This window comes from Mauremys mutica, chromosome 18 (genome assembly GCF_020497125.1).
Source record: "Mauremys mutica isolate MM-2020 ecotype Southern chromosome 18, ASM2049712v1, whole genome shotgun sequence".
Classification (NCBI taxonomy): domain Eukaryota; kingdom Metazoa; phylum Chordata; order Testudines; family Geoemydidae; genus Mauremys; species Mauremys mutica.
Window position 1 is genome coordinate 18,282,821 of NC_059089.1, and position 15,475 is coordinate 18,298,295.

A 15,475-nucleotide genomic window follows, 5' to 3' on the forward strand; every position below is an offset into this window, starting at 1 on the left:
GGCGATTGGAGGGAGGCAGGGGCGTGCCTGTGAGGACAGTTGTGAAACAAGTGTGCAAGCGTTTGCTCTTCTGCGCACAGGCTCCAGGGGGGTGGACTGGAGGAAAGGAGCTGTTAGCAGAGCACATGGCCTCAGGGCCACCCTGTGCTGGTGATTATGGCCCATTCAGAATAAACAAAGAGGAGCGTTAATTGACTAACAAGCTCTTGAAAGCTAATGGAGCGATCAGCAGGCGGCGGGGCTGCTGGCGTGTGAGCTGTCAGGCTGTGGGGCTTGGACGTGCTTCATGGACCCTGCTCTGAGGGTTGGGGAGAAGGTCTTGGGGTGGGGGGGTCGGGGTTCGCTGGGAGATCCTGATCTGGGATAGCCTGCCTGTGCATGCCCAGGCATGGTTATAGACCAGAGGTAGGCAACCTATGGCACGGGTGCCGAAGGTGGCACGCAAGCTGATTTTCAGTGGCACTCACACTGCCCGGGTCCTGGCCACTGGTCCGAGGGGCTCTGCATTTTAATTTAGTTTTAAATGAAGCTTCTTAAACATTTTAAAAACTTTATTTACTTTACATAGAACAATAGTTTAGTTGCCCCACTTGCCCCCCCACCCCCGGGCAGCCCTGGCCTCTAAAAAACCTCTACTAGAGAGACAAGGGGGGGAGGGCACATTCTTCGCCGGGCTGGCTGGGTTCAGGTTAGCGTGGGTATGCCTAGCCGTGCTGCAGTGCAGACTGACCCTGAGAGCGGAGGGGTTGGCTGGAGGTGGGGCGTGGGTAGGGGTGTGAAGGGGGAGCACACATGGGAAGGGCGAGTGAAAGGTGTCAGGGTCCTGTGGCGGGGAGCAGGGCTCAGGCGAGCTGAGGTCCGTGCCAGAGGTCAGGACCGGTGTCGGGGGATCCAGGTCCGAAGTGAGGGTCAGAATCCAAGCGAGAGCTGAAGGATGCTGGGAGTTCAGGAGCAGGGACGCACGCTCCGTCATGGCGGCTCACTGGGAATCCCCGTCGTGGCCTGGACGCTTCCTGGTACACCCAGAGGGAATATATGGGGGCAGGGGACAATCAGGAGCCTCCAAGGTGGCTGCCAATAGGATCTCTCAGGCGGGGCTTCCTATAAATGTGTCTGCTGCTGCAGGTCAGGGCTGCCGCCAAGCGGCCCCATGGCGGTGTCCACTGCCTGGTGGTTCTGCTGACCTGGGTGCGAGTCCTGCCAATCCTTGCCAACGGGCGGGTAGCTGGGGCTTTCTGCCTGCATGCACCTGGGCGAGCGAGCCATTTTGGAGGGGATGAGCAGCCTCATTGACATAGAACAAAGGAGGGATGTCCCCCTTCGCTCTATGACCTCTCCATTCGTTTGGGTTCCTTCTGCGGGTAAAAGACGTGGCCTTCGGGCTGAATGGAGCGATGGTGCTGCAAAGCCTGCGTGCTAGCCGTTAACCACCAGTCTCTGCTCACGTCCTGGGTTGTGGGTGCTTCTGGGCAAGGAATCAGTCTCTCTGCCCCGTGCAGCGCTGTGCATGGATATGGCACGGTATCCGTAGTACGAAGAACACGGCTGTGCAAGATCTGCCAGTCCCTTGGCGTGTGAGTGACACACACTTGGACTCCCTCGGCTCTCTTCCCCTAGGTGTCACTGCCACCCCTGGCTCTGAATGTGGCCCCAGGAATGCAATGCTTGTGCTCACTTCCTGCTGTCTTTCCAGCTGGGCAGTAGCTTGGATCTCCTGGAACCTGCTTTGGTGAGAGATGGCGATCGGCCCTGCCAGTGGGGTTGTGCGCTAGTCTCTTAGAAAAGCTCCAGGGGATCTTTAATGGACACTGCTGCCAGGTCCCCCATTAACTTGGCCGTGTTTGGTGGTAACAGCAGCGCTGGGTGATGCGCAGGGTTTTCAGACCTGTGCCCTGGGCAGTACTGAGCCAGGCTGCCTTCCTCGCCCAGCGGGATTCTGAGCCTGTTTTGCCTTCTCTCCCACAGAAACACGGCATCCCAGTTCCAGTCACTCCCAAGAGCCCCTGGAGCATGGATGAAAACCTCATGCACATCAGGTGAGCCTGGGCGGATGAAGGAGCTTCCCAAGAGTGAGGTGTGATCAGCACACTGGCCTGATTCTGTGTCCTGCGCCTTGCGCAGTCATTTCAAAGCAGGGCAATGGAGGGCCGGGCTTCAGCCTCTTCTCTGTGGAGCTCAGCATCTCGCCCAATGCCCCATTTCCCAAGCAGACAAACGTCCGTTACTTTGCTTGTCTTCCACACCTGGAGTGACATCAGAGGAAAGAGCCCACTGATGAAGAACCCCCTTGACATGTACTTTCCTCCAAGTGCATAATTTCCCTGCATTTTTACACACACACACACACACACACACACACCCTTAACATCCCTCTTTGTGTGCATAAGGATTAGTAATAGGAGGGGGAGAGACTCCTCACTGCTCCTAGGTTCTGCTGGTGCCCATCGCTTGTCTCTGAGCAGCAGTCTATAGAGCGGGTCCTTGCGAGTCTCCCCTGATGTAAGATTGCAACCTCCTCCCTCTGACGTTCTCCTTGCCGTCCCACTGAATGAGCATGTCTCGCTCTCAACCAGTCCCAGCTGGAGAGGGTCATGGGGACATAGTAAAAAACTTTGCCTGGGAGACAGGTTACTCTGTAACTACCCACTGCGTGGTTTCTTGCATCTTTCCCCCAAAGCAGCTGGTACTGGCCACATAAGAACGGCCATACTGGATCAGACCAAAGGTCCATCTAGCCCAGTATCCTGTCTTCCGACAGTGGCCAATGCCAGATGCTTCAGAGGGAATGAACAGAACAGGTGATCATCAAGTGATCCATCCTCGGTCTCCCATTGTCAGCTTCTGGCAAACAGGCTAGGGACACACTTCTGGAGGCAGGATACTGGACTAGATGGACCCAGGTCTGATCCAGTCCGGCAGTTCTTATGCTAAACCCTATGGGCCCAGTTCTGCTCTGTGAGATCTTCCTGTCTTTGCTGGGTTTGCATGGGCAGATCTTGGCCCTATCTGTAGATTCTGTTAATTTCTCTCTCTCTCTCTCCCCTCTGAAGCTACGAGGCCGGGATCCTGGAGAACCCCAAGGTAATCGATCATCTCCTTTACGTCTCTCGTCTTACATGGCAGTGACTAGGGCCGAGGGCGTGTGATGTATTTGCAGCCTAATTTGAAATTTCACGGCAGGCCGTGTGTGGCGGGGAGGCCAAGCCCTGCCATTCTCCTCCCCCACCCCCGCCTTCCCCCTCCTGCTACGTTAATTGCTGCTGGGATGAATAGGAGAAGGAGCCGTTTCAGGGTGACACTGAAGGAGAAAATGTCATTGGGAAACAATGAAGAAGCAATTAGCCAGATGAGGCACTTGACTGAGGGAAGAGGGAGTGGGGCTGGCTGCTGAATGCACCCCAGCTTCCAGAGTGCCGCTCCTGTCCCCATCTGGTGCTAGAGATGGGAGGTGGGGGTGGCGGGTGCAACCTCAGATGGATGGAGTGGTTTTGGTCATTCCCCTGCCCACGTGCCACTCAGGAGCCACGTCCCCTCCACCGTGGCCCAGTTCCGTAGCCCGGGCATGCCTCTTGCTTGCTCGTCTCTGTTGTGAAGTGACGGGTTCAGAGCCCCTGGAGGGATTCCTCTCCGGGGGGGAGCGGGAGCTCTGTAGCGAGAATAGAAAATCCCTTTGTGTGGGTACCTTCTCCGGGGTTCAGATCGCCTCGGGGAGCTGCTGCTCGGAGGCTGTCCAGCTGGGAAGTAGCCCGAGAGAGCCCTGGCTGGGAGAGAAAAGGGGCTCTCCTCCTGGGCTGTTGCTGTTGGTGAACCTGGCTTTGCATGCGAGGGGGGGGAAGCAGCCAGGTGCTGAGATGTTAGGCACAGCTTGTGCAATGAGCCCCCGGCAGGGTAGAGTGAGGGATGTGTGGGGAGGGGATCTGCAGACCAGTACTGCTTTAGCTGGGCTGTCTGGGGAGGGATGGGGGAATAGAGCAGGGCAGTGGCTGGAGCCTAGCTCCTGATGTGGAGTCATGGGCGGTTGGAGGCTGCAGGACAATCTTCAGGAGGAAACTCCCATTCAGGATGGAAAGTCCTCATGTGGGTCTTCCATCCAGAGAAGCCTGGATCCCAGACTCCTCTCTCCCTGTTAGCAAGGATTCCCCTCCCTTATTGCTACATGGACCTCGAGTCTGGGCTTTGCATTGGAGCCAGCTGGGGACGGGCTGAGTGCCGTGGAGGAACGGCGGGGAGAACATTCCCTGCACCACCTGGGCTACAGATTCTTCTGCCAGTCGAGGGGCTTGGTCCTGTGAGGCATTAGCCCCTGGGGAGTTCCCAGGGTAGGGAGGGGCCTCCAGACACAAGGCGGACGTGCAGGTCTGGGTGCGTGTTTCCCTGATGTTTATGGGCCAAGGCCCCATAAGTGCTTGGCCAGGTGGCTGCTAAGCCCCCGTGAATTGTGGCTTCCCCAGTCGGAAAGGGATGCAGATCTCAGCCTCCCGAGTGCAGCCTTCTCGTGACTTCTGCACAGAATGCCAATGTCCCCTCTCGAGCCAGTCCCAGCCTCCTACCCCTCTCGGGTGGGGGAATCCCCTCACCCCACTTTCCAGCCACTGGTCCCTATGTTAACTGACTCCCATCCCCTGAGGCCCTGTGCCCTGGGGTGAGCTGACAGCCCTCTCCTCGCTGTCCTTGTTCCGGTGCAGCGCCTGTCACTCCGGTGCTCTGACTGTGTTCTAATAGGGCTTGCAGTGCTTGCTGCCTGCTGGCCGCTGTGTTTCCAGTTCATGCTCCACCGGCCTTGCCACACTTAAGAGAACTACTTAAACTATCCATCAGCCCCAATTAGACAAGCAGCGGGGCGGGAAGGACGAGAAGGGAGAGATGCAAAGGAATCCTCCTCGCGCCCGTGGTGCACTGATGGGCCACGTAGCCTGTGGCCAGGCCGGTGTGTCCGCTCACAAGGCAGTGGTGGCCACAGGGGATAGCCCCGGGGAAGAGGGGGTCTCCAGTTTTGGACACAGAGATGGTGACGGCTGTGTGGGCTCACGGGGCTGACAGCTGCTTCAATCTGGAGCCTGTCGCCACTAGCTTTTGGGAGTCCATCTAGCCCAGGCCCGTCGGATGCGTCTGTTCAGGGGCCTGTGTGAAATGAGCTTGCAGGGTCTCACTCTAGCAGACCAGTGTGTGCATCGCATAAACCACTGCCTCAGAGGGCACCCAATGGGCATCTGCGGTAGCAACCTCGGACCTGGGCCTGAATGGGCCAAGGCGACTGAAGTCCCCTCTTGCCCCAGATGAGGCCTGTCCAGGTCAGGCTCTGAGGCACTATGGGGAAGCTTGCCCGGCTGCTGCCTGGGCTGTGCCTGTTCTCAGGACCTCGCTCCCCGGGGCTCTCGGCCCAGCACTCACCACTGATTTGGTCCCTAGGGTGAGTTGGCCCCAGTTCCTTTGTGGGCCCTCCCCCTCTCTTAGGAGTGGTCTGGGTTGGTATGAAGTCAAAGAGAGCAAAGGACTGAAACCCCTGGCCGCTGCTGAGCGTGTGTGGGCCAGTTCTGGGCAATTTCCCCCACCCACCCCGCAGCTTTGCCAGTGCACTCCCAATCCTGGCCTGTAGCAAGTTCCAGCCTCTGGGCCCTTCCCTCCCAGATCTGCCAGTGCATCTCGCGCCTGGCCTGCAGCTCCCCGGGCCTGCTGGGCCTTTGACTGTCGCTGTACCTCCATCCCCTTCCATTCCAGCACTGGGCCACTCCGGACTGGAGGCTGAGCCCAGCTCCCGCACTGAGCCCAGCTGTCCACACGGGACCAGCCTGCGGCCACCCCCCCTCGTGTCACTTGTGACCAAAGCCAGATTAGAAAACTCCGTGTTCTAGTCTAGCCCAGGCAGGGAAGAAAGGCGCTTGCCTTTCTACCTTAACCCTTTCCCGGGACCCCTTTTAACCTCCTTGGGCGCCAGCCATTTCCAGCAATGGCCTTCACAGGGAGACACTTTAACACAGTCTCTGCCCCTTTCCAAAGGGGTAGTGACTTCGCTGGCCTCCCCCTCCGCCCCAACCCGCTTCCTGAGCCCAGGAAGAAAACCTGGGGTCTAGGGCCAAGCTCTAATTGCTGTGGAGAAGGCCTTAGAAGAAAAGAGGGGTGCCAAACCCCTGCGAGCCCCCCCTCCCCCCCAAACCTCTCAGACCTGCCAAACGGAGGGATTTGAAAGCAGATGGTTGAGCTATTTTCTGCCTCTGTGAGGCCCGATTGAAGGGCAATGAGGCAGCTAATGCGGAGAAAGATAGAAATTTACTTGCTTTAACTTCATATGGCACTCTGAAAGAGTTCATTCAGGCCCGGGCACAACAATATCAGCCGGATGAATAAACCATTTGCGGCATCGATAGCTCTACATCATGGGTTAGTTCATGGACCATTTGCTTCCAATTTCTTCTCTTCTTGCTCCGTTTTTCTTTCTTCTTTCTTCTCTGCCCGCCCCCTTCATACGCGCACTCTTCCTTTCTCTCTCTCTCCCCCTCTCTCTCCCCCCCTCCTTCCCTTTAAAGATGACATTGCAGGACTAGCCCCCCTGCAGGGATGGATAAATAGACGGCATTGATACACGGCAACAAACTATTTGTCATTTGAACTGTGCTTTTAGGAGAGAGAATAAAAAGAAGGCAGCCGCGCACGGTAATGATGGAATGCAAGCCAAATGTCACTTTTATTTCTATTTAGTTATTTGATTTAATAGGGGTTTTCATAGTTGGCTTAGAAAATTGGAAACTATCTGACTTTGACTTCCCATGTTTAGTAAAGAGATTTTAATATTTTTCTTCCTCCCTCCCTCTCCCGTCTCTCCTTTTGAACTCAAAGTTTTTCATCATCTCAAACGAGTTGGTCTAGTTAATAAGTATGATCAGGGCTAGAAAAGGCCAGACAATGTAAAATTGAAATCTGCAGCCCGTGTAATCTGGGTGGGTGGGTGTGGGGGTGTGTGTGCATATATCTTGTTTAAAGAAAGAAAGAGGCATGAAAATCCTAGACAGTTTTTGGTAAAAAATATATATATATATTATATTTTAAAAGAGTCACGTTGCTCTTTGTCTTGTTTTAAAGAGAAGGCAATGTCTGTTCCCTCTGAGGATTGTTAATATGGGTGTGTTTAATACATGTACCAAATTTTCAGCTAGTGTAGATCAGCAAAGTGCCACTGACTTGGGTGGATCTATGCCAGTTTTAAACCAGCTGAGCATCTGGCTTCTGTGTGCCTGTAGGTTGCTGGTGGTGTAAACAGGCACAATTCCTTTGAAGAGGAAGAAGTTACACCCATTTACACCCGCAGAGAATTTACCCCACAATAGTAAACTAGAAGGCCCAAATGTTGTGATGTATTGAGCGTCCTCTGTTCGCGGCAGTTCAGCGCACTCGGTGCCCCTCAGCACTGGGGTTTCCCATAGAGCTGGGAAAGTCAGTGTAAAGATGGCAATTTTCTTCTTTCCCAGCATGCACCAGCTACACTGGACCCTGTGCGCCTCCTGGTGCAGCCACCCTTTGCTCTTTGGCTCTGCACTCCTCAGATTCCCATTTCGTCGGGTTTGTCCTCTGGGATAATGGCGCACATGACGTAGGGCTTGAGCCAGAGCTGTTGGTTGAGTGTTGGATTTGGCCTCTTGTGAGGATGAGTCATGCTTGTGACTGGTGCTCTGGGATACTCCATCATGCCAAACAAGGTCAGCTGGTGGTGAGACAGGTCTGTGGGATGGAGGTGGGGACCGTGTAGAGGCCTCCTCACGGAGGGCTTGTCTACACGGGCAAATTTACCAGCGTACTTATACCATGCTGTGTTGGGGAAATCCTGCACTCCTTTGCCCCTGATACCAGTGGCCATACGGGGTAGCACCAGTGCAAATTGATTGTGCAGTGCAGTAGGGGTAAGAAGCCAAGATTGTAATGCAGGAGAAAATGCGGCTGCGTAGACCAACTGACGCAGGTGAGATGAGCGTGTTTGAGCCTAATCCCCTTAACGTGGCTCTTTTGGGGGGCTCTATATGCCATCTGAATGGACTTCCAGCTGCACGTACTGAATTGATTAAACATGTGTTGAATCTCCAGGCAGAACGTTGTCCTCTTGATTGGCACGGATGTGGCAAGGGTTGAGTTTCATGCTGTAACCTTTGTGTCAGCACATTGAGTGGTCAGAGGAAAGCTTCCGACAGAACTCAAGAGAGACGGACGGGGACAGAACTTGCCTGTGTTGCTCTGACATTTCTGCTTTGCCTTGGGGGGGTTAGAGAGAGAGGTGCAGGGAACTGAAGTGAATGGAGAATGGTGTGAAAATAAACTGGGACTGGTGGCCGTCTCTTCTGGGTTTTTTGTGTTTTGTTTTGTTTTAAAAGAGAAGGGAGTTAGAATTAAATGGAAATTTGTGTCAAAAAGTTCATTTTTTTTCCCCAAAAAAACTTTAGGTGGAATAAACTCAAAACAAAACACATTTTCATTTCACAGGGAAATGTTTCATTTCCCTCCACCACCCCCACCCCAAAAGATTTGGATTTATTAGGGTTTTTTTTTCCTTTCCCACCCCACTTTTTCCCCCACAGTGGGAATCAAGTAAAAAGGGAGAAAAGTTTATTTTTTAAAAGGCCAGATCCCCCTGATCCTCCCCATCTCCAGATCAAAGCATAAAACAGCCTTTAAGGAGCTGATCCTGCAATGCCCTGAACATCCTCAATTCCCCTTGAAGTGATGCTCTGAGTCTGGCTGGACGGAGCCTTTAGGAAGGATGATCTGGGGGTTAAAGCACTGGGCAGGGAATTAGGATATTCTGGTTTTGTTCCTGTCTTTGCCTCTGATTTACCATGTGCCCTTTGGCAAATCACTTGCCTCTCTGTGCCTCAGTTTCCCCATTTGTAAAATAATACTCCCCAACCCCACTGGGATTTAATTAGTTTAACATTTGTAAACCGTGTTGAGATTCTCCGAGGGATGGTGGTAAGAGAGCTCTGAGGGTTGATATGTACCCAACTGCAACCCTGACAGTTAACAGTTTGAATGCAACTTATGCACCTAAGTCACATTTAAAACAACAAAAGAAATGTTAGGAGGAAGCTGTTGCTGTTTCTCTCATGCAAGGGGATCTCATTCAAATGCCTGGCTGCTTTGAGAGAATGTGTCCATTCTGACAAGTGGAGGGTGCCACCAAACGGCACTTCATTAGCCAAAAAAAAAAGTCTGTGAGGGGAAGTGTCAATGGAATGATTATCCGTGCGGCCTGTAACTTCAGACACAAGATGAGCCCAGCTACCTCGAGATGAAAACATTAGAAGAGCTGTCCAGAGTGGGCAGTACAAGTCAGGAGAAGACCCCAAGAGCTGTCTCTGAAATAGGAAAACCTCCCCTTGGTTGTAACAGGAAAAGCAGCGTTAGGAAGTTGTGACAAGCCTGGGCATAAAAGGATCCGAGACCAACATTTTCAAAGTAGGGTGCCTAAAGTTAGGCATCGAAATCCATAGTTAGGAACCTAAATCAGTAGCCTGAGTTGATAATGGGAGCTGCTGAGTGCTCAGAATTTGAAGTCAATAGGAGCTGTGGGTGCTCAGCACCTCGGAAAATCAGGGCCAGTTTTTAGTGGGGTGTCGGCTGCTAGGCACGTGAGTTTGCAAATGGCCTGAAAGCATTTCAGGGCCATTGCATCCAGTTATGTACATGCAGGAGATGCCGCGGGGGGCGGTGAGGAGTGCAGGAGGGAGGCACAAAATTGCAAAGCTTGAAAGTGGCAGCTACATTCACATTCCAGGAGGGGAGAGACCCTTCCCTCCCTCCCCATCCCCGCCACCTTTTCTGGTACGTGCTTCCAAATGTGGCAATTCATTGGAGTCACCCGAGTCCTGAGCCATAAACTAATTGTGAGAGCCATTTCCACTGGGCCAGCTTTAAAAGAGAGAAGATGCCTCTTTACTATAAATCTGGAAGAAATATACATAAAGGTTGATGTGTTTTGAAATGGGTTTTTGCTTTGTTCCTCTATTTTCCCTCTGGGCATATTAACCTCGGGGACACTGTAAAAAAAAAAAAAAGCACATGCGGCAGGAGCACCTGCTGGGGTCAGGGCTAGTCATTAGTTTTTTTGGTCAGTGCAGCATAAACCCCAATTCTCTGCCTCTGCGCCGCTCTCTGGAAGTGTGCGCTCTGCCACTCCCGCTCTGCCAAAGTCCCACTTTTTCCTGCCTGACTTGTTCCTCCACAGCTATTCCATCTCCAGCTGTGGGGGCGTCGAAGAAAAAGATGAGATCAAGTTGAGGGGAAAAATTGTCTGATTTCTCTAGCCCTTTGTTCCCAGACCCCTAGTAAGATCCAGCACTCTCCTTTGTGACGACATCCAAACTCGGTGCTAGGCAGGATTTGCTGCCCGTGCTAACCCAGGCTTCTACTTTTGAGATGGCGTTTGGTGAGCACTCCTGGACTTGCGTACAAATAAGCCCCAGGAGGGAGCTGAAGTGAAGAGCCCTGAGCAGGGGGGATCCAGATGTTCCATCCAAGCTAGCTGTGTGGGCCTTCTCTCTCATCTTCTTTGTAGCCACCAAAGGCCTGGATGGCTGTAGCTTGATAAGCCAGGGAGGAGGAATGTGTTGTGGTCCCAGCGAGAGGTCATCGTTTTAACAGGAGCGGAAAGACAGCTATGAAAGCATGGCTGCCCAGAGTTGGATAAGAGACGAGCCTAGAACAGAGAGAGAAGTGAAACCCTGAGTGGGTCATCTGCCGCAGGGATCACACCTGGGACATCTGGATCTTAAAGCATTAAGCCTCTCCTGCCTGAGCGAAGGGACCCAGCTCTGTGAGCCGTGCCTGTTGAAGGTTCTTCAGCCTCTGTCCGTAGCTCAGTCGTGCTAAAGTGGGACAGTGTGCTAGGGCCACCCAGAGTGGGTGCGAGTTACACACGGGATGAGTGAGGTTGGAGACAGGACTGACAGGGAGGAAGTCGGGGGTGTCGGTGAAGTCTGGGTGAAGTTAAACCCTGAGTATAAGCCGGGGGTTTCAGGGGCACAGTACATACAGTGTGTCGTCCGGGAGCGGGTAGCCCCGCCTTTGGGCAAGCACAGTTATAGCTGGCAACCTTCCTCTCTTCCCTTCAGAATCAGGCACCTCCAGGCCTCTACACCAAGACCAAAGATCCTGCCACCTCTCCAGATACTCCAGACATCCTAGAGATTGAATTCCGGAAGGGTAAGTGCCTTGAGTTCTGAGTTTTATTTTCCAGATTACCTCTTTTGGGGCCGGAGTTTGGTCCATCCCCCCAGCAAAAGTCCTTGGGATTGGTGGGGTGGGGGGGGTTAGCCATGGACTTCAACAAGACCAGGATTTCAGCCTTTTGTCTTTCATTGGATGTGGGATATTTTGAAAAAGGAGGTTTAGGAGAATTTGGATCCAGGCTGTTTTTAGCTAGAGGGGGGCATAAGTTTCCAGACCTGGCTATGGAACTGAATTCAAACTCCTCCCCCATCTCTGCTCCTGCTCCTTTCTGGGTAGTGAGACGGGCCAGTAGTCTCACCCTGATCGCTTTTGGTCAGAGGATGCCTCTCCTGACTTCCATCTTACTTGGCTTGGTGCAGCTCTCAATACTACCAGCCGCTTACTTGCTGGAGTGCCTCATGCCAGCATGGAAGCAGCTGCCTGAGCGCAGAGATGGGCCTGCATGTAGGTGTGAGGTCAGTGACTCGACCCCATGCGGGCGTGTGCTGAACCACGCAAGATATGGGTGTGCATACGTGCTCCTCTGCCCTGGGAAATGAGCTGCATCCGCACAGCTGAGACGTCCGTCCATTCTGACATGTGCAGCACAGAGACACTGAGCCCGGTTTGAAGCAAGAGGAGGAAAACCTGCAGGTACCTCGATCTCCGCTCTCTCCTCAGCAACGTCCACCCGACTCGGATTGGCATCTGGCCTGGGAGCCGAGGGCAGAATGTGCCCTGGGAGGTCTCGCCTCAAACTCACATGGAGTCACTCCAGACAGAAAGACGAGCGGAGTGTGCTCTGTCGCGAAAGGCCATGGGTGCTTGCTGGGTGCCCCAATTTCCATAGGCTGATGCGTTCCTGAGGCCACAGAGCGATGCATGACCCAGGGGCGTGGTGTCTTATACAAGGCAGTTGTGTGTGGAGAGAGAAGCAAGTGGGCTCTGACCTATAGGAAAGGGGTATTGCCCAGGGGCCTGAGAATCCGGACACTTGGGTTCTCTTTCTGCTCCTATCACCGCCTCACCATGTGGATTGTAGGCTAGTGACTTCCCCTCTCTGTGATTTGAAAGAGTGATGAGAAGATGTGGGCGAGGTTTGTCACAGCCCTTTCTCGGAGAGCCTCCAACACAGGTAGCTAGGGAAGGTGCAAAGTCTTATCGCAGAACGAGGCCAGCAGAGCACCCAACTCCAGGGGGAAACATCTCACGTTCCCATCATCTCAGGAGATGGTGGGGGATCCTTCTCGGGCCACTGTGTCTGCGTGCAGCCCCCCTGCAGACAGGCCAGAGAGTCCAGCTCCATTTTAATGATCCTCTCCGAGCATTAAGAATCCCTCCCTCGCAGCCCCCCTCTCCCCCCCCCCGCCAGCTCCCCATTCAGCCGCTAGTTAATTTATTTGAAGTTTTAATCTAATTATTAACTATTTTAAAGGCTAAGCAGCTTTCTCCAACAAGGGGCCTGACAATTGGGCGGCTCTCCGTCGGGTGGAGTGCAGCCAATACCCCGGCGCAAGACGATAATAGAAAGGGAGGGGGGCAAGGGAAGGGGGGGGAGGGCTCAGTGAGAAGGGGCTTAAGGTTCATTATTGCCGAGAGTTACATTTAATAGCAATTTACAACCGAGTTTATAAACCCCTGGAAAATAGGGGGTTTAGAATGGGGAAAGCTGACAGGGCCCTTCCCTGGACAGTGGCTCTCGCGGGCGCCTTCGTAATAAAGACTAGAAAGGGAGCCATTGAGGCCTGATTGGCAACTGATAGTGTGCTAAATGGTAATGAGCAGGGCAGATGGAGGGGAGATTAGCCTCCAACTCTCAACAGCTTTTCTTTGTGGGCCCCGCAGCCCCCTTGTCAGCTTCCTAATACATTTATTGCTCATTTCACACTGCTAAAGAAAATGCCTCTTTCTATTCAGAGCTGCTCCCCCGTCCCACCCAGCGCCTAAAAAAAAAAAAAAAAAGTGTAATAATTAATTCATGGAGCCCTCGGCCCTCACCGTGGACTGGCCTGAGATGGGCTCCCATTCACTCCTGTCAGGCGGATCACTGGAAGCATGTGTTGCGTTTGTCTGCAGAACAGACGCTACTGTGTGTGTGTGTGTGTGTGTGTGTGTGTGTGTGTGTGTGTGTGTGTACACACACCCGCACCTCCATCACTTCCCCCCTCAACATCCCCACACACACACACACAAACCCCTTTCTTTGGCTGTTGGGTCATTTGTCAGGCCCTGCCTCAGCGGCTGGTGGGACAGAAGGTGCCGTGGCATAAGACAATAGCGGAGCGTGAAATTCAATTAGTTAAGGGCCTGGTTGCAATTTCACGGCCTTAAAAAAAAGAGGGAGGATGGGGGGGAGCATTTTATGGCCTTTTTTATTTATTTCTCTTTTCTCCTGAGGGCTTTCCCCCCTGAGCACAGCGGCTTGGACATGCCTTTTTAAGAAGTTATTTAGAGTTCATATCTGTCACATCTATTTAACGTACTCTGGGTGATGTGAAGAGGTGTTCTTGACGTTAAAAAGCTGATTCAGCTCCCTTTCCCACTCACCCCCATCCCCGCTCTGCATCTATCTCTCTTGTTCTGCAGGTGTCCCGGTGAAGGTCACAAACACCAAAGATGGGACAACTCACCAGTCCTCCCTGGAGCTGTTTGTTTACCTGAATGAAATTGCGTAAGTGTCGGACGCTCGTGCCATCTCTTACACTCTCATCTTCGGAGAAGAGTCCCCATAGACGTGCGTGCACATGCCCGGAGGGCTGTGCAAGGACACCCACCCACCTCATAGGCTTGGCTATGGGCAAGGCATCTAAAGCAGCACTTGCCCTCCTGCAAGATGTACCAAAGATTGATACTGGGTTACATAGTAGGGCGGTCCAACAAATAACAGGCGGTGCCCACGGTTTTGGGCTATTCTAGGTTCTGACTGTTTACACAAAGAGCGGAGTTTACATAAGTTCACCGGGAAGGGACCTAGGGTTGCCAGGCGTCCGGTTTGTGGTGGGCGGCGCAGCGGGACTAAGACAGGCTCCTTGTCTGTCCTGGCTCCGCACAGCTCTCGGAAGCAGCCGGCATGTCCCTGCGGCCCCAAGGTGCAGGGGCAATCAGGGAAGCTCCACATGCTGCCCCAGCACTGGCTCCACAGCTCCCATTCGCTGGGAACAGCAGCCAATGGGAGCAGTGGGTGTGGTGCCTACGAGCACTGTGCACTGTGCAGAGCCGACTGGCCATGCCTCCGCCTAGGGGCCGGACATGCGGCCACTTTTGGAAGCAGCATGGAGCCAGGGCAGGCAAGGAGCCTGCCTTAACCCCACTGCGCTGCCAACAAGAGCCACCCGAGGTAAGCACCACCCGGCCAGAGCCTGTACCCTAACTCCCTCCTGGATCCTGCACCCCAACCCTCTGTCCCAGCTAGGAGCCCCCTCCTGCACCCTGAAGTCCTCATTTCTGGCCCCACCCCAGATCCCTCACCTCCAGCTGGAGCCCTCCCACTCTTCAGCCACCTACTCCAGCTCTGAGCCCCCTCCCGGAGCCTGCACCCCGCACGCCCTCCTGCACCTCAGCCTGGAGCCCTTTCTCACATGCTGAAGCCCTCATTTCTGGCCCCACCCCAGAGCCTGCACCCCTCCTGCACTCCAACCTCTGGCCCCAGCCAAGTGAGGGTGGAGGGGAGAGAGAGCAATGGAGGGAGCGGGGCTGGAGTGAGTGGGGGCGGGGCCTCGGGGGGGACAGGCCAGGGGGCAGGGCAAGGATGTTTGGTTTTGTGCAGATAGAAAGTTGGCAACCCTAAAGGGAGCATGGTCTAGTGGTTAGAGCATGTGACCAGCAGTTCTAGTCCCTGCTCTGCTCCTGACTCCTGGTAACACTGGGAACCAGTGGCCCAGCTGAGCCCAGAATCCTCTCTCCCATGGTAACGCTCAGTTCCCTTGGGGTGTTTTTTGACTGGGAAGAATTGGCTTTCCAGTAACTGTGTCAGCACTGGGCCATCAGTCCCTGGGTTCTAGGTCACCCGCCCCAAAGGTCCGATTGCCCCAGTGGCTCCTGGCCAAGTACCTGCCATCCAGCTGGACTGACTCATCACTACTCATGTGCCAGGCTCCCCCGCATCCCCTGCCACCGTTTTTTCAGAGAGGTCCCTTCCCTTCAGCCATCCCTGTCCTCCTCTCTCACTGCGAGGGATGATTCTGCTTTTACAGGGCTACTAGAAACAGAAGATTTGGTCCCTTGGACGCTTTCCCTGTCTCTTTTTGTCTCCCTCTCTTTGTCGGGAAGTGGGTGCTTAGGGTTT

At 53.9% G+C, this 15,475-nt stretch overlaps 1 protein-coding gene across 1 annotated transcript in view; it reads left to right on the forward strand.

Moving 5' to 3' along the window:
- ASS1 (argininosuccinate synthase 1) overlaps positions 1–15,475 on the forward strand; it is a 75,373-nt gene that overhangs the window by 28,384 nt on the left and 31,514 nt on the right. Inside the window, exons 8-11 of the mRNA XM_044992327.1 lie at positions 1,966–2,036; positions 3,051–3,081; positions 11,094–11,184; positions 13,777–13,861. Coding sequence (XP_044848262.1) covers positions 1,966–2,036; positions 3,051–3,081; positions 11,094–11,184; positions 13,777–13,861 — 278 coding nt within the window. The remainder of the gene's footprint in view (positions 1–1,965; positions 2,037–3,050; positions 3,082–11,093; positions 11,185–13,776; positions 13,862–15,475) is intronic.